The sequence below is a fragment of the Centrocercus urophasianus genome, unplaced genomic scaffold (genome assembly GCF_019232065.1).
Source record: "Centrocercus urophasianus isolate 14NV4802_14NV808 unplaced genomic scaffold, USGS_Curo_1.0 seq_20, whole genome shotgun sequence".
Taxonomy (NCBI): domain Eukaryota; kingdom Metazoa; phylum Chordata; class Aves; order Galliformes; family Phasianidae; genus Centrocercus; species Centrocercus urophasianus.
The window spans coordinates 2,553,218-2,572,089 of NW_024884756.1; the positions used below are offsets into that span (position 1 = coordinate 2,553,218).

At 49.4% G+C, this 18,872-nt stretch overlaps 1 protein-coding gene across 13 annotated transcripts in view; it reads left to right on the forward strand.

Annotated features, from left to right (window-relative positions):
- Window positions 1-453: 453 nt before the first annotated feature.
- The window catches only part of LRRFIP1 (LRR binding FLII interacting protein 1), a 96,449-nt gene continuing 78,030 nt past the window's right edge, over window positions 454-18,872 (forward strand). For 2 of the 13 annotated variants that reach the window (XM_042822514.1, XM_042822515.1), the window contains exon 1: window positions 471-587. In XM_042822514.1, the coding sequence (XP_042678448.1) occupies window positions 498-587 (90 nt within the window). In that variant the 5' untranslated portion in view covers window positions 471-497. Of the gene's footprint in view, window positions 588-18,872 lie in introns of all 13 variants that reach the window. The other 11 variants (XM_042822522.1, XM_042822520.1, XM_042822527.1 and 8 more) reach the window with 10 other exon arrangements.

Genomic DNA, 18,872 nt, shown 5'->3' on the forward strand with positions numbered 1-18,872 from the left:
GCAATTGACTGGAATTAATCACATCTACTTATGGTTGATATGAAAATGGATGTCCGAAGGGATGGGCAGGGTCAGAGCGGTGGCTCTTCCATAACCGTGGGGATGCGGCACTCAGGGATGCGGGCACGGTGGTGGGGTGGGTTGGGGTTGGACTTCGGGATCTTAGCGGTTTAATGACGCTGTGAAGGAGCTCCTCCATTTCGGGAGGGATGTCCTCAGCTTTGCAGACGATGGGAAGGGGACGCTTTCCAGCCAGACCCGCAGTTCTGCCGCACGGCTGAGAGGCGAGGGGCCGCAACCGGCACCGCGCGGCTCAGCGCCCCTCCCGGCCCCACACTGGCGGGGGGCGGCGGCGCATGCGCGGGGCGGGGGGCGGTGACGGTCGGGCTGCTCACAGGGCCGGCCCCGGCGAGCGGCTGAGGCGGCGGGCGGGTGGGAGCCGCGAGGCGCGGGGAACGCGGAGCCGGGTTCGACCCCATCCCATCCATCCGTCCGCCATGGGGACGCAGGGGGCCGGCAGGAAACGGCTGCCGAACCGGGAACGCCTGACGGCGGAGGACGACGCGCTCAACCAGATCGCCCGCGAGGTGAGCGGCCGGCGGAGGCACCCCCACCCCGCAGCCTCCCGCCTCCCTCAGCTCGGGGCTCCCCGGCTCGGCGCGCACGCGCGTCCCCGAGCGACGGCCGTAGCGGGCGCGGGGCGAGCGGCAGGCCGGGCTGCGTGGGGCTGCGTTCCGTTTGGAAGCCGAACAAAAAGCCGTGGGTTTGCTCAGAGGCGTGGTGAAGGCACCGCGCTGTCAGGTGTGGCGCTAAGGTGAATGGAGGTGCCTCTGCGGAGGCTTTTCTCGAGTCAGAACCCACGGAGAATAGAGGAGCGGAGAGCACTTGTAGGGTTACGGGCAGCTCGCTGGGCTTTGTGCTCGTGTGCCGTGTGCTCTTGTGCCTTGCCTCAGCCAAAAATTGTGTCCGCGAAACCTGAATTTCCACAGGAAGCCCCTTCTGTACCACGGCCCCTTCGTTCAATGAGGGTCTGTTAGTCACCGAGGACCAGAAAATCGCGGAATGGCCGGGGTTGGGAGAGACCTCAAGCATCGTGAATCTCCAACCCCCCTGCCGCATGCAGGGCCACCGACGTCCACATTCAACACCAGACCAGGCTGCCCAGGGCCCCATCATCTTTGATGTGAGCCCAGTCTGTATCTTGCTGCATGCCTTTATTGGGGTAGGCGTGCGGTTCGATAGGCAGCACGGCGTTTGCCTTTGATCTGATTTGAAACAATTAAAACCAGCTGATGCCTACCTTGTTTCTACCTGCTTAGCCTGACTTGTTGGTTCCAGCGCCGTGGGCTCAGTGGTGGTCATGAAGATGTGCGTTTGGTTCTAAAGTTCACGTGGATTTTCTGCCTTCTTCCTCCCTAAGGGGAGGCTGGTGAATCTGGCTCAAGCCCTGCTCAGCAGCATGGGGTTTGGCTCCTTGCTGTGTCTGAGCCTGGTGCTGCTGGCTGCAGCTGGAGGTGGGCATCCTGTTTCCATGTCTGCTCCCTCCTCTGGTAGTACAGCACCGCCTGGCTTTGGAATGGGTTGACTGAAGGAATTACCTCGATGAGATAAATCGTTCTTACGGAGGTTTAACTCTTCTGTGGTTTCTTTTCTTCAAGCTCAGCTACTGCAGGATCATGCGGTCATTTAGAAAGGAAGAAGGCAGGCTTATTTTAGTGCTATAGTTTTATGCTTGTAGGTACCAGCAGCTTTGATCTGGGATGTCCTTACTCTTCTTCCATGCAATTCTGAAGTATTTTCTAGCATCTTTGGAGTGTGTGCCGTATCCATGTGACAGACTTAGGTGGCATGTTTGCAGGAGTCAGGTTTGTGTCAGCATGATGAGAAAATGTTCTTTGGGCATTGCTGGGAGTGAGTAAGCTTCTACAGAGGTAGTGTGAGGTATAAGGGCAGGAATGCCTCGTGTTCAAGATGTAAGGCAGCAAGTCTGAATGATCGTGCTCTCTGCTAGAGTTTGAGTCACGATGACATCCTAGGGGTTACTTTGGGATGAGGTTTGAATTCTACAGCCTTGGTCCTTCTGTCACTTGAAGCTGAACATAAACCTGTAGCAGGAGGCCTAGGTTGTTGTTTTCTGTTGTAGGTTCCTCTCCCACTCTTTGCTGTATGGTAAAGAGTTTTGAAGCCTAGACAGTGTTGTTTATTTGTTTTCTCTGAGGATTTGCTAAAAGACAACTGCATTTATTGGAAAGCTCCTTCACAAGCATGTCTTTCTTTTATCTTCTCTCTTGAGTGAACTGAAAAGTTCAAGGTTCAGCATTTTCCCATATTATTTTAACTTCTTGCATTACTGTATCTTAAGTTTTATGCCCTTATGATGGTTTTGTTGCTTAACTGTTCTTCACACAGGGATTCCTGTCTGCATCTTTCCACAGGGGGATAAGAACTCTTAAAAAATAATGTAAGCCTTGCATCTCCTTCTAATAAAGATGCTTGGAGTCCTTACGTTAAGAAGGGCATGAGAGTTACTGAGATTTCAGCTTTTCTGGCCTGCCTTGCAAGTATTGAGGCAAAGCTTCTTTTCTTGCATAGGTTTTCACTCATTGATTTCTTTCAGCCTTTTTTTCTTAGCCAGAAGCCATGGGACCTTGCGAATTACAGCGGATCCTACGTTATCATGTTGTTGTGTTCAAATGGAAGTCTTTCCTTTTGGTTTTCCTCCAGAAGGATGATGCTGCTTTGACACTTTCCAGCTGTTGTGTCTTGTATAACTGATGAAACATCTTGAAAAGCTGACAGGCAATCCCTACTGTGTGTATGGTCTTGCGTGGACTGAAAGCCTGGTCTGGTGGTTGGTGACCCTGCACACAGCAGGGGGGTTGAAACTGGGTGATCATTGTGGTCCTTTTGAACCCAGGCCATTCTATGAGTCTATGAAAGAAGGCCTTGTGCTGTGAGGTTGGCAACCCTTGGCCCTGCAGGATGTGGGAGCAGTGTTAAGAGGAAGTAACTGTAAGTGAGCAGAAGGAAACTGTAGAAGCGAAGCATGTTGTAGCGACAGGCTTTCAGCAGCAGTATTAAGATGAAAAAGTTTGGGGTGATTTGGGTTGCAAGTAGCTTATCACGTTGCCTGGGCCTGTAGTAGTGTTACTGTAAATCAGCTTGGCCGCCGGAGAAGAGCGGTGCCATATTACTAAATCTGGCATGGTAATTAGAGGGCTGGCAGTTCCGTAGGTGTAGTTAAACCAAGAACACAGCGTTCTGTGTTTGCAACGGTCACAGATGGCTGCCACTCCGCATTCACTGTTACTACACCTAGCTTGCATTGCTGAGGTTATGTTTTCTGGCTGTCAGCTTTTGCAGATGAGGGCAAAGCTGATCGATGATAGGCTTCTCCGCTTTCAGACTCGTGTTATGACGCCAGTAGATTATTCTGCGTTTAGGTCAATGGAAACTTTTGGACTATTTTATTCCTCTCCCTGAGTACGTGCCAGCAGTGTTTGCAAAATCTAGTGGTTTGATACTCCTAGAGGTCTGTGCCAGCACAGCTAGCAAGAGTTGCGTATGCACGCAGTGCAGTCATCTGTCCCTGCACCCACGGTTTGGGAAGGCTGCTGAACACAGCTTGTAAACCTGACAGGGAGTGGTTTCCAGCTTTTTTTTTTTTTTCTTGCTGTGGTTGCATGGGTTTGACATTATAACTGGAGACATCTTTGCTAGGAGAGTATATTGCCCTAACTTCTGATGTTCCCTCTGTGGGGTGCAGAAACAGCTGAGTGCTACCAGAGAGTTTTGCCAGTACAGTGAGAACTGCCATCTATCTATGAGATCCTTCCCCTGTAGGCAGATAATATTAGCTGTTCTCTTTCATTTTCTTGAATGAGGAAGCAAGGTTGGGACAGATTTCTCTTTATTATTGGAAAAGTAATGTAAACATTGTTTTTCTTTTATCTTCTATACAGATGTGTGTTATATTGCTCCAAAAAAATAATAATTCTGCCTTATGTTGTCTCTGTGCTGAAAACTTCCTCTTTTATCAAGCAGTTTACAGAGCAGGAGTCTTTCACAGATAATTCATTTGGGAAGTTAGTCATTTGACGTCATTCGATTTTTATTTTTTAATCTTTTGTTCTGTTAAGAGTGTAGCTGATAAGAAATGGCTCAACAAGCAGCTGGAGGTAGCCAGCCTGCTCTGCTGTGTGAAGTAGGAAGGCCCCAACAAACTTCAGAAGCCTACAGTGGAGCTTCAGGATTAGTGAAGGGGAGCTGGTATAATTGTACGCTGAATTTAAAGGTCTGCCATTTCACAGAATCACAGAATGGCCGGGGTTGGAAGGGACCTGAAGGATCGTGGTGAATCTCCAACCCCTGCCACATGCAGGGCCACCAACCTCCACATTTAATAGCAGCCCAGGCTGCCCAGGGCCCCATCCAACCTGGCCTTGAACACCTCCAGGGATGGACAGGGCATCCACAGCCTCTCTGGGCAGCTGTTCCAGCACCTCACCACTCTCATAGCAAAGAACTTCCCCCTGACATCCAACCTGAATCTTCCCTTCCTCAACTTAAAACCGTTTCCCCTTGTCCTGCCGCTATCTGCCCTTTCAAAGAGTTGGTTTCCCTCCTGTTTGTAGGCTCCTTCAGGTACTGAAGGCTGCAATGAGGTCACCCCGCAGCCTTCTTTTCTCCAGGCTGAACAAGCCCAGCTCCCTCAGCCTGTCTTCATAGGTAGGTGCTCCAGTCCCCTGATCATCTTTGTGGCTCTCCTCTGGATCCTCTCCAACAGCTTCCTGCCTTTCTTGTACCAGGGGCTCCAGACCTGGACACGGTACTGCAGATGGGGCCTCACAGGAGCAGAGCAGAGGGGGACAATCACCTCCCTGTCCTTGCTGGCCACCCCTCTTCTTATGGAGCCCAGGATACCATTTGCTTTTCGAGCTGCAGAACTTTTGAACTGAGGTGATAATCTGTGGGAAAGCTCTGGCTTATACTGCAATTTGGTTGACCTGTGTAATAGATGGAGATGAAAACAGTTTGGTAGACATTGAAGCTGAAAACAAACGGGTTGGCTGTATATGCACGGGAGAATAAGTGAGGCAAACTTTATTTCAAGTGTTGTACAGGTCAGAGCATTTGAAGCAGGGTGTTCTGTAAAGGTGTGCTACGTAGTGCCCCTGTAAGGTCTGTGTGCCTCATTAGTGCAGTGGTGGAATTTTTTGGAGCAGAATTTGATATTTAAGAGATGCATGAAGACTTTTTGAAACCAGATGCATATTCCAAGAGAGGCCATTAGAAACAGTCTGTTGTGTCGAACACCTTGCTTGTACCTGACTGACTTTTTTCACTTTGTGATAGTGCAAATGTATGATCCCAAGAGAACACGTGGTCTGCAAAAGCATGCCTGGCTGTAGGTCTGTCTAGAATAGAAAATTATAAAGGCGAGGGATGCCTGTGGAGGGCTTGATTCTGAGCCCAGCTGACTTAAACATAGGAAGGATGGAAGCCTTCATGGGAAATGCTTGCCAATAGGCTATGGAGAACAGTTCCAAAACTAGGACCGTTTTATATCATGATTATGCTTCTCTTCAGTTAATGCCTTTTACTGGATATGTAGCCATAAAACATTAAATAAAGCAAATGCCTTTTTCCTATAAACCTTCCCGAAGGAAATAAGTGGAAGAGCAGTTCTGGATGCTTTAAAAAGCGAGGCACAAATCTGAAGACCTCTCTCATTTTAGTTATGTGGGTGATTGTAGCCTGCCTTCCAGCTCCCAGTCTGCCTATTGCAACGTTCAGTAATTACTTGTCTGTTTCTGTGTCCGTGCCTGGCCTGAGTCCTCTTCAGCTGTTCTCACTGTCTGAGGAAACAGCTGTTTAGGAACTGTGATTCCTATTTCAGTCAGGCAAGAGGCTGCTGTTAGGATTAGCAACGTGGAAAGCCCAGCCTTTTTCTTTGTAAGCCCAGATGCTGAGCTCTTCTGCAGTATGTAACACAAATCACTGTCTCAGCTAGAAGGATATGTTTCCAGGCCAGTTGCTGAACAAAGTTGGAGCTTGAGTGCACTTGCAGCGCTTTTAACACTTTGTTGTTGTGTTGTTTTTTTTTTTTTCTTCCATCATTTGGTTGCAAGGAGCATAATCCACATGGCATTTCAGGCTTGTGAAACAGGGTACGTGTCCCTCCTGTCAAGTCAGCAGGTTGCCAGGAGCAGTGGATCTGTCTAGCTAGATGTACACACTCATGGGTAAACCTTAAAATAGCAGCTCTGAAATATCAGCTGTTGTCTCACTTCTATGAAAATACTTTTGAGGGGAGAAGTTGACTGTTGGAATGGAATGGAGAGGGAGGGGAATTGCAGTAAGCTAGATTCTACTTATAGTCATGGGGTTGCTTTGAGAGTTTTTTCCCTTCTGAGAAGGGAAAGTGGGCACAGTCACACTTGCATTTCATCTGGGAGCTCTCTCTGCTCCTGGTGTTAATCTGATCTGAATCTACCACAGATGAGTAGCTGGCCTCGTGCTTGGTAGAAAAATAGCTCGTGTTTGGGCATCCCTTGTGCTGTAAAGGTGAGGGAAGCGCTTAAAGTGCGTGTTACCAAACATGGTCTGTAACCATCAACTTCCAGGAAGCTCTTCTCTCCTCCCTTGCTCTATTTCTGTTAGGATACAAAAAGTAGGCTGTAGAAATTCCTCAGCTCGAGATACCTGGCACATACACTGAAATAAGAATATAGTCTCAAGCAAAAATTGCTTTGGAGAGCATCCGTATGGGTGAGCTTGATCCACAGCCTTGAAAGGTAGGGTTGGCCAGTTCCTGGTGGGTTGTACTCTTAATGCTGTAGGCAGCTGAGGTGAGTTGTTGGTCTCTGCTGCTTAGGGTTACTGTGGGCAGCATCTTTGCCAGTAAGTTTGTTTAAAATTTTTTTAAGCAAGATGCTGCTAGGCAAATTACCACTGGTGGAAAGCTGCTGTGTGCTTCCCTGTCCTCTGCCCTGCCAGCAGTGTAACATCTTGCAGGAAAATGAGGCAGTAATCTCTTAAAGTGACTAGTCTGATGTGCTAGTGCTCACTTGCAGGGCTCCTGTGATCTTTTAAGGATGGAGATCCACCAGTGCTGTTGGTAGGTAGTAAGAAGTGCAAAAGGACTCTCAAGGATCTGGTTTTCAAAGCTTTAAACTGCTGAAATCGAAGCTTGGTGTGGCATAACTGAAGCTGTACTTTGCTGTTGGCAATCTGAAGGCTTTGAATTAGTGTAGAAGGAGCTGAACTACCTGCCATGCAGTGCTCACAGAGTGGAAATGCCTTTGGGAAGAGAAATTGTGAGTGACCATGTGACACAGTCTGGTCAGGTGTTTTAAAACTGTGTTTTTTTGGAGCCTACAGAGAGGTTATGGATGTGAGTATTCAGAGACTGGGAAAGCACAGAAGTAATAATTTCACATTGACAGGAACGTGACACAACTCTCTCCACTATAACTGTTTGAAACTCCTTGCATTCAGTCACGTTGGACCTCATTGGTTACACCTCAATGTTTTCTGTTTGGATGGATTTCTAATTTTGCCTTTAAATAGATGTCAGTAAGTATGAAGTGCACAAAGCCAGGCCTGAGGAGTAGTTTCCCAATGAGCAGCTTTCTGGCCTGACCAGCTGAATTTTGGGAGAGGAGGAGGTGCAAAATAGCTATTTCCAATACTGATGGGTGCTTGTTTTGGGACATTGAAGCCTTTGAGGACCAGCCTCCGGCTTCATTTGGTGACCCCGACGTGATCGTTAGGGAATAGTGGTCGGCCACAGGCGGCGTGGCGTTCCTGCTCTCTTCCGTCTCCCTTGGGGAAGGAGGCGATGACCCTAGAAGAGGGGGCTGCGGCTTAGGAGAGTGGAAGCTGGGTAGCGTCGGAGGGGGCTCTGCGTGCGAGCCTGTTTGACCTGCCGAGGACCCAGGAAACCATCGGAAGAGGTGCCCGGTGGTTGTGTGATCCGCGGGAGAAGGAATGCCCGGCGGAGTGAATATGGAGGCCGTCATAAAGGTGATTTCGTCCGCGTGTAAGACCTATTGCGGGAAAACTTCTCCTTCTAAGAAGGAAATAGGGGCAATGTTGTCCCTTTTACAAAAGGAGGGACTGCTTACATCTCCCTCAGATTTGTATTCCCCGGGGTCCTGGGATCCCATCACCGCAGCGCTTTCCCAGCGGGCGATGGTACTCGGGAAGTCAGGAGAATTGAAAACCTGGGGACTGGTTTTGGGGGCGCTGAAGGCGGCGCGGGAGGAACAGGTCACATCTGAACAGGCGAAGTTTTGGTTGGGCTTGGGAGGAGGGAAGGTCTCTCCCAGATGTCCCACAGGAAAGTCAACTACTGAGCCTCAGGCCGATGAAGAGAAAGAGAAAATGGCTGCGCAGCAAGAAGCGAAGATGGCACCGGGAGAGGCGACCATGCCTAAAACCGTTGAGGCGACCGCGCCTAAAACCGTTGGTACATCCTGTTATCGTTGCAGAACGGATGCTGGCTGCAGTTGCGCCACTGCTGCCCCCTCAGCCCCTCCTCCTTATGTGGGGAGTGGCCTGTATCCTTCTCTGGAGGGGTTGGGAGGGCCGGAGGGGGAGAGTGTAGCCACGTCACCGGTGGGGCGGGACGGTCCGCCCCGAGGGGTGGAACGAAGGGCGGAGCCAGGGTGCCCTGACTCGGCCCCTGGGCCAGCCTTGACTGATTGGGCAAGGATTAGGGAGGAGCTTACAACGGCGGCCCCGTCCGTGGTGGCCATGCCCGTGGTGATAAAAACAGAGGGACCGGCTTGGACCCCTCTGGAGCCAAAATTGATTACGCGATTGGCTGACACGGTCAGGACCAAAGGTTTACGATCTCCAATCACCATGGCAGAGGTGGAAGCTCTTATGTCTTCCCCGCTGCTGCCGCATGACGTCACGAATCTTATGAGGGTCATATTAGGTCCCGCCCAATATGCTCTGTGGATGGATGCTTGGGGCGTCCAGCTGCAGACGGTTATAGCGGCGGCTACCCGAGACCCTCGACATCCCGCGAATGGTCAGGGGCGGGGGGAACGAACTAACTTGGATCGCTTAAAGGGGCTAGCGGATGGAATGGCCGGGAATCCTGAGGGCCAGGCCGCGCTTTTGAGACCGGGGGAGTTGGTTGCTATCACGGCGTCGGCTCTCCAGGCGCTCAGAGAAGTCGCCCGGTTAGCGGAGCCTACAGACCCTTGGGCAGACATCACACAGGGGCCATCGGAGTCCTTTGTGGATTTTGCCAATCGCCTTATAAAGGCGGTTGAGGGGTCGGATCTTCCATCTTCGGCACGAGCCCCCGTGATTATTGACTGCTTTAGACAGAAGTCACACTCAGATGTCCAACAGCTTATACGAGCAGCGCCCTCCACATTAACGACACCAGGAGAGATAATTAAATATGTTCTAGACAGACAGAAGGTTGCTCCACTCACGGACCAGGGAATAGCTGCGGCCATGTCGTCGGCCATCCAACCCTTAGTCATGGCGGTAGTCAACAAGGAAAGGGACGGACAGAGTGGATCGGGTGGTCGCGCCCGGGGACTCTGCTATTCCTGTGGATCTCCGGGGCATCACTAGGCGCAATGTCCTAAAGGGAGAAGACCAGGGGGTAGCCGTGAGCGATGTCAGCTATGTGGAGGGTTGGGGCACACTGCTAGATCATGTCGGAGGTTTCAATCTTCCCCACGGGAGGCAGGTACAAGTCAGAGTCATCGGCCAGAAAAGGGGTCTTCTTCTTCAGGGCCGTGGCCTCTTTCAACCCAGCCCACTGTGTCATTGGCAATGACCATGGAACACAAGGATCGCCCCTTGGTCAGGGTAATAATGACTAATACAGGTAGTCATCCAGTGAAGCAGCGCACGGTTTACATTACTGCGTTGCTGGATTCTGGGGCTGACGTTACCATCATCTCAGAAGAGGATTGGCCCACTGACTGGCCATTGATGGAGGCCGCGAATACACAAGTTTATGGGATAGGAGGGGGAATCCCTATGCGGAAATCCCGAGAAATGATTGAAGTAGGGGTCATAAATCGAGATGGCTCGTTGGAGCGGCCTTTGCTTCTCTTCCCAGCGGTAGCTCTGGTTAAAGGGAGTATCCTAGGGAGAGATTGTTTGCAGGGCCTAGGCCTCCGCTTGACAAATTTATAAAAAGGGCCACTGTTCTCACTGTAGCGCTACATCTGGCCATTCCATTGAAATGGAAGCCAGACCACACTCCTGTGTGGATTGATCAGTGGCCCCTCCCCGAAGTTAAACTTGTAGCGCTGATACATTTGGTTGAAAGGGAATTACAATTAGGACATATAGAACCTTCGCTTAGCTGCTGGAATACACCTGTCTTTGTGATCCGGAAGGCCTCTGGATCCTATCGTTTGTTGCATGACTTGCGCGCTGTTAACGCTAAACTCATCCCTTTCGGGGCAGTCCAGCAGGGGGCGCCAGTTCTTTCGGCGCTCCCGCGTGGCTGGCCTCTGATGGTCCTAGACCTCAAAGATTGTTTCTTCTCTATTCCCCTCGCGGAGCAGGACCGTGAGGCCTTTGCGTTCACCCTTCCCTCTGTCAATAACCAGGCTCCTGCGCGTAGATTCCAGTGGAAGGTCTTGCCTCAAGGGATGGCATGTTCTCCCACCATTTGTCAGTTGGTTGTGGGGCGGGTACTGGAACCCCTTCGGCGTAGGCACCCATCCTTGTGCATGCTGCACTATATGGATGACCTCCTGCTAGCTGCTTCCGATCGCGAGAAGTTGGAAATGGCCGGAAAGGAGATCATAAGCGTGCTAGAAGGGGCGGGGTTTACCATCTCGCCAGATAAGATCCAGAGAGAACCTGGCGTGGAGTACCTTGGCTATCGGTTAGGAAGTACCTATGTAACTCCAGCGGGCCTACTAGCAGAACCGAAGATCTCCACCTTGTGGGATGTTCAGAAACTGGTGGGATCCCTCCAGTGGATCCGACCAGCGTTAGGGATCCCACCACGACTGATGAGCCCCTTTTACGAACAGTTGAAAGGGTCCGATCCGAATGAGGAGAGAGAGTGGAACCTGGACATGAGATTAGCATGGAGTGAGATTGTACAACTCGGCACTACTGCTGCCTTGGAGCGCTGGGACCCTACCCTGCCTCTAGAGGGAGCAGTTTCTCGATGTGAACAAGGGGCGGTAGGGGTCCTAGGGCAGGGGTTGTCGACGCACCCAAAACCATGCTTGTGGGTGTTCTCCACCCAACCCACTAGAGCGTTCACCGCTTGGCTGGAGGTGCTTGCTCTCTTGATCGCCAAGCTTCGCGCCTCGGCTGTGAGAACCTTCGGTAAGGATGTTGAGACCCTTCTGTTGCCCGCGTGTTTCCGAGAAGATCTTTCGTTCCCAGAGGGGATCTTGTTGGCCCTTAGGGGATTTGCGGGTAAAATAAGGAGTGGCGATTCGCCACCTATTTTTGATATCGCGCGACCGTTGTGCGTCTCCCTGAAGGTGAGAGTTACTGATTGCCCTGTGATAGGGCCCACGGTTTTTACCGACGCCTCCTCAAGTACCCATAAAGGGGTGATGGTCTGGAGGGAAGGCCCTGAGTGGCAAGTAAAAGAGACTGTTGATCCGGAGGCAAGTGTACAACAGTTAGAGGCCCGCGCCGTAGCCATGGTGCTTCTGTTGTGGCCGACGACGCCCACCAATGTAGTAACTGACTCCGCGTTTGTTGCGAAAATGTTACTCAAGATGGGGCAAGAGGGGGTTCCGTCTACGACGGCTGCCTTTATCCTAGAGGATGCGCTGAGCCAAAGGACAGCTATGGTCGCAGTCCTCCATGTGCGCAGTCACTCTGATGTACCGGGGTTTTTTACAGAGGGAAATACCGTGGCGGACACTCAGGCCATCCTCCGGGCATACCCACTAAGGGAAGCCAAAGACCTCCATACGGCCTTCCACATCGGGCCTCGTGCGTTGTCTAAGGCATGTAACATATCTATGCAACAGGCTCGGGAAGTTATTCAGGCTTGCCCTTATTGCAATTCGGCCCCTGTGCTGGAGGCCGGGGTAAACCCTAGAGGTCTGGGGCCCTTACAGATATGGCAGACAGACTTTACGCTCGAGCCTAGAATGGCAGCGCGCTCTTGGCTAGCTGTTACCGTGGACACTGCTTCGTCAGTAGTGGTAGCGACCCAACACAGTCGTGTCACGTCAGCAGCGGCGCAGCATCATTGGGCCACGGCCATTGCCGCGTTAGGAAAGCCCAAAGCAATCAAAACAGATAATGGGTCGTGCTTCACCTCCAAGTCTACGCGGGAATGGCTTACGAGGTGGGGAATAATGCATACGACAGGGATACCTGGGAACTCCCAGGGTCAGGCCATGGTGGAGCGAGCTAACCGACTCTTGAAGGACAAAATCTGTGTGCTTGCGGAAGGGGATGGCTTTATGAGAAGGATTCCAACGAATAAGCAGGGAGAAATACTAGCAAAAGCATTGTATGCGTTAAATCACTTTGAGCGAGGTGAGAATGCCAGAACCCCGATGCAGAAACATTGGAAGCCAACCATCCTTACAGAAGGGCCACCGGTCAAAATACGTACAGAAGCGGGTGAGTGGGAAAAGGGATGGAACGTTTTGGTCTGGGGCCGGGGTTATGTAGCGGTTAAGAATGGTGAGACGGATAAAATTATCTGGATTCCCTCCAGAAAGGTCAAACCGGACCTAAGTCGCGAAAGTAATGTGACTGGAAAAGATGAGGCGAGCTCTCCCTTTGCAGGCATTTCTAACTGGATACCCTGGGGAAACGAGCAAGAAAGACCTGAAGAAGAGGCCGTCGGAGACAAGCAAGAAAGATCCGGAGAAGACACCCTTGCTGCCGACGAGAATTAATGGAATTACAGTGTTTGTCTGTTTATTAATCCTATGTGGGGTCACGGGGACGGGCGCTGACACACACTTCATGCCACAGCCAGGGAATTTGTGGGTTACTTGGGCAAATAAGACGGGCCAAAATGACTTTTGCCTTAGTTTACAATCGGCAACATCGTCTTTTCGCACCTGCCTGGTAGGTATCCCTCAATACACGTTAGAAGCCTTTGCGAGGTACACCACAAACCATTCCGCTTGCCGTAACGACATCGATCTAGCAAACCAAACGGCATGTTTGATAAAATCTCTGAATGTGTCTCTCCCATGGGATCCACAAGAATTAGATATCTTGGGGTCACAGAAGGTACGGAATGGGTCGCATAATGGCACACGTACCTGTATTACCTTTGGGTCAGCGTGCTGGAAGGAAGGTGACTTTTTGACCTGCGACTTGTTTGACGGGGTATTCAACGGCTCTGAGGGATTGAAAGGACAACTGCAGGCCTTAATTGCCCGGTGGGTAGGCACAGATCCACGACTGGAGCCATACAACGAAACCTCTTGGACTGTGGTCAGTCCTATGAACACGAAGGCTTTTTCCATTACTTCGGGTTATTGCGGGTATACCAAAAATGAAACACGAGTCTTCACAAAGTACAATACGACCTGTTTGTCAAAGGGTGGGGTCCTTTCTGGCAATGTCCTTTCTGGCAATGAATCCCTATTTAATTGTACGGCAGTTTGGGACTTTTATGGGTATGGGTTCACTTTCAAAAAGGGGGCCAATGAGGCGCTATGGAATAACAAAACGGCTAAGGCATTACCCCCTGGAATCTTCTTGATCTGTGGGGATAGAGCCTGGCAGGGCATCCCGCACAATGCCTTAGGAGGACCCTGTTACCTAGGGGAACTGACGTTACTGTCTCCGAATTTCACGACATGGATGCAGTATGGCCCGAACATCACGGGTCACTATCGTCGCCGAAAGCGTTCGAGCCCTCTCCCGGAGAATTGTAACGACGAGATAGAGTTATGGAGTGCCACAGCACGGATATTCGCATCATTTTTCGCCCCTGGGGTTGCTGCAGCACAGAGCTTGGCTCAGATAGAACGCCTAGCATGTTGGTCAGTTAAGCAGGCAAATTTAACAACATTAATATTGAATGCGATGCTAGAGGACACAAACAGCATTCGACATGCGGTGCTGCAAAACAGAGCAGCCATCGACTTCTTGCTCTTGGCACAGGGCCATGGATGTGAAGACCTAGAGGGAATGTGTTGCTTCAATCTTAGCGACCACAGTGTATCCATCCATAAAGCGCTGAAAGCCCTGCGAGACCATACGGGAAAGATCCGAGTGGAGGACGACCCCATCGGGGACTGGCTGAGAAGTGTGTTCGGAGGCATAAGGGAATGGGGTGTGCATTTATTGAAGGGTTTGCTTTTGGGGCTTGTAGTTATCTTGCTCTTGATAGTATGTGTGCCTTGCCTTTTACAAATCATGTTAAGTTGTATTCAAAGGATGATTGACCGCACAATCAACTATCGCGTAGAGTATACGAAAATGCAAAAGGCGTGTAGACAAGCAGAAGGCACAGTAGCGTAAGGGTAGGGTAAGAATATTTTGCGAATCGGGATGTAACGGGGCAAGGCTTAACTGAGAGGACAATGGCATGTATAGGCGCAATGCGGGGATTTCGGGTTGTACGCGGTTAGGGTCCTCTCAGAATGTAGTAGTTACGCTTATGCGTAGGGAGGGGGAAATGTAGTCGAACAGGGTCGACAGGGGCCCCTCGGCCCCTGGGAAACCATGGCAACAAATGGCCTGAAGATAAGGGAGAAGAACAAGATAGACCAAATAAGGAAGAAACAAGGCATTCCACATGTTCATTGGTCAGGTAGTAGCCCTAAGGCAATCCACCCTCGAGTAGTTGCTAGTAGTAACCAGATAAGGAAGTTGTAACACAAGTGCATACGCAAAGTCAGAGGGGCGTAGACGAAGATGTACAAGGCTATATAAGTTCCTGTCGTGATTAAATAAACGCCATTTTACCATACACCACATTGGTGTGCACCGAGGTAGATGGACAGACCGTTGAGTCCCTAACGATTGCGAACACCTGGATGAAGCCGGAGGCTGGTCCTCAAAGGCTTCAGGACATGGATGCATGCTCAAAACAAACAGGCAGAAGGGAGCATTTCCCTGCTTAAACAAACCAATGCCTGCAAGACAGATTTGAATCACACAGGAGCATTCAGCCTACAATCCTGCTCTGTGTTCCCCCAGCCCCCTCAGTCATGTCATGTTTTCCTGTAATTGAATTTGATGCAGTATTTGCTGCCATTTTAAGGCTGTGGACTTCAAGGCAGAGAGACTTTCTTCTAAAGCTGTGAAAAATATTGAGTTTTATTGTCAGCCATAAAAACTGGAATACTACAGAACTAGAATAGCTGTGTCTGTGTTATGGAGAGAGGGATGTTTGGGGTATGGAGTGTAATTGCACCTAACTGGCACAACTCAGAACTTGGAGTGGCCGTTTCTGACTTGGAAGCTGTACTGAATGGGTTGAAATAAATTTTGGTGATTTACAAACTTAAAATACTGTTCGGTGCCAACAACTAATTGCTATTGGAGATCTGGGGATTCCAAATGCAGAATAACACGGACACAAGTCAAATAGAAGATTGATTAACTTTTGTGAACCCAGTGAAATAACATTTGGGCGGCATCTCCCCTTCTGCTTTTTCCTTCTCTTCAAGTGACTGTGAAGACCTATAGACTGTTTCAGGTTTGGGAAAAGAAGAAAAGTGAGGAAAAATAGTGATGCTAGCACAGACATCCATCTCTGGAAGAGCTGGACTTCTTAAGTCACTTGCATGCTGCCACAATTCCAAGGGGGAACCAAACAGGGAATAGTGGGGCAATGTGGAGAAATGGCTTTGAGTGGGACCCTGTTGGGGTGTGAGAACTCAGTTTTTAGCTGAGAGGAGTGGGGTTTTTGGTTAGGTTATTAAGCAGAGCGCTCAGTTCTTAACTCTTCTTAGTGAGCAGTGTGCTGGTAAAATGAAAAATATGATTGCTTTGTGCTGAACTAGTATTTTGGTGCTTTGTAAGCTGTGTTCTTTGAGGAAATATTTAGAGTTTTTGTATTATATGTTGCTGTACAAGAAATCAGAGGCTTTGGTAAACCCAAATTGACAGGTGCATCACCATTCATGTGTTCCTATTTTTGATACCTGGTGATTAGGCAGGGCAGTGCTTGTTATCATTGGCGTGTGAAGAAATGCAGAAACAATAGTTAAAACTTCAGAGTGGCAATTTTCTTTCTTAGCTGTCAGAAGGTTTATGTCGAACATGAATGAGAGCAGAGAGTTTGTATTCAAACGAGCAGGATAGGATCACCAATTCCATCTGGCTTCCTCAAAAATAGCTTCTTGGAGCTTGGCTTCACCCTGCCATAAGCGTCACTGCTTGCAGTTTTTAATGTCACTTGTGTCATGTTGATTTATCTTTCCCAGAAAGGAATGTGAGGGTGTTCCCAGCTTACTGAAAGTGACTTCCACAAAAGCAGTGTGCGTGTGTTTGGTTAGTCAGTGACTTGTCTGTTAGTGTTACCTGTAATTAAGCGATAATGCATCTGTCATGATTGGGCTCAGTGGCGATTCCTCTCAGATCACACTTGCAATCCTGCAACTGCTTTGAATGCAGACTTCTGCACAGACACGGATCTCCAAGGAATAGTGTTTCTTCCCTCTGTCTCTGCTCTTACGTACTGCTGACTTCTAGCAGTTTATAATTAAATCTAGTATTTATTTATTCTTCTTTGCCTTCCTCTTTTGAGTACTTCCTACGTCCCAGAATATGCTTTCTTCAATCCAACATTTGAATACTAACTTGAGATGCGTCTGTCTCTTCTGTCTGCTCTTGCCAGCCTTTTCCAGTAGATGAAAACGGACTACAGGAGGACCTGGTGTGCTGAAGGCTGGGTCAGGTTTTTCAACTTATTCCCTCAGGTCAGATAGATTTCAGACATCCTCGCTTGGGTCTTCTAATTATGGAGCGTTTATCAGCTGGCATACCGGGATGACAGGGGAGTAAGGAAAGGCTCTTGCTGTACTTCATGCACAGGGAAGTCCCCAGGCTCCAGCCTCCTGTCAGACCCCTGTAGCTTCACATTTGTCCCTTCCTTTTTAAAACACACGACTTCAGATTCTCTTTGAAAGCGTGGTTAAGATCGCACAGAATGGCCAGGGTTGGAAGGGACCTCAAGGATCATGGATCTCCAGCCCCCCTGCCACGTGCAGGGCCACCAATCTCCCTGTTTAATACCAGACCAGAGTCCCATCCAACCTGGCCTTGAACACCTCCAGGGATGGGGCATCCACAATGATATGACTGCTTACACTGGAACCTGTATGCAGCATGGAAAAATGAAATAACTCTTGCTTTTGTTGGCCACTAACAGTAAAAGATAAGTGCTTACTGCCTTTCTGTGTGTGTGTGTGTGTGTGTGTGTGTGTGTGTGTGTGTGTCCCCATATAATCACTTGTTGCTCTTTGCTTTCACTTGAGTAGTGAGGAAAATGCTAGAACCAACTTCACGTGCTTTTCAAGAATAAGTCTGTTTAAATTTGAGTGCTCTGCAATCCTGTTGCATTGCTGTGCAACTGTGCATCTCCCATACACAGTTCTGTTTAAAATGTCCTTTCTGCCTCGTGAGATGTGTGCGTGCTGCACTCGATTCTCTTGCTGAATGTGTTGCTGGGCTCTAAGAGGATTTATGTTGACAAATACGTTGAATCAACATCTGTTGAAAATTGAAGTGGGCTTTTGGGACATTCTTGTGATACCCAAGGGTCATGCTATTCCATTGTCTGTTAAATATGAAATTTTAATCTGTCCTGATGTGAAACGAGTGCATTGAAACAGTGATGTGACCTAACCTTTGTGTGAACTGTGGAGGAATCGAGGGGCTCTGGGAAACGGCGAGCTTGTATGCGGATATAAGGGATAGTGTTGGTATATGTAGAATATGCCACTGTTTTTAAATGGTTACGCAGTGTTTTTAGTAATATTTGTACATTCTTGTCTAATTACCCTGGAGGAAAAAATAACAGCCTTGTTTGGTGAACTAAAGCAAGCAAAGAAAGGTTCTTTGTGTGCTGGGGGAAGGTTTTTTATATCGCTGATGAAATAAGTATATACTGTCAGATTCTGTCTGGAAGTCGTTGTTCCAGCAGGAAGGCATCTGGTAACCCAGAGCTGGTTGCTCTCTAACGAAGCAATTTGCAAACACAGCATTAGAAAATAAAGATCAGTGAGTCTGAGAATGCAGGGAAAAGGTATAAAAACCTTATCTACAGCACTTCTATAATGTCTGCCAGCTTAGGGGATGTATGCCAAGCTAACCTGAATGTACTCTCTTTACTCAGGGAGGGGTGAGGTGCTGGAACAGCTGCCCAGAGAGGCTGTGGATGCTTTGTCCATCCCTGGAGGTGTTCAAGGCCAGGTTGGATGGGGCCCTGGGCAGCCTGGACTGGTGTTAAATGGGGAGCTTGGTGGCCCTGCATGGCACAGGGGCGTTGGAGATCTGTAATCTTTGCAGTCCCTTCCAACCCAACCATTCTGTGATACTGGGTTTTTATTGTCCTTTCTTCTGGTAGAAAGTGCTTCTCAAAGGGCTGATCCTTTGTTGCTGCTTTATGCCATTCTCTCAGCATTCTTGTTACGTGCTATTTTTCTAATGCAGCTGTTCCCCACATCAAGCTGTTGACACAGGCTGAATTTTAGACAGTAAATCAGAGGATGCAGTGATATCTGCTGAGTGGTGATCACTCTTAGGGGGGGACAAGACCTGACTTGGCAGGACTGCACCTCTGTGCTGGTGGCAGTGCTCTCAGCATAGCTTGCCTTGCGTTTTAGAATGCTGATAGATAGCCATGAAGGTCTTTTTTTTTGCCACAAAACAGTGTCTGTAAGCTGGTAGTACGTTTGTTAGTCAGGGTTAGGGCG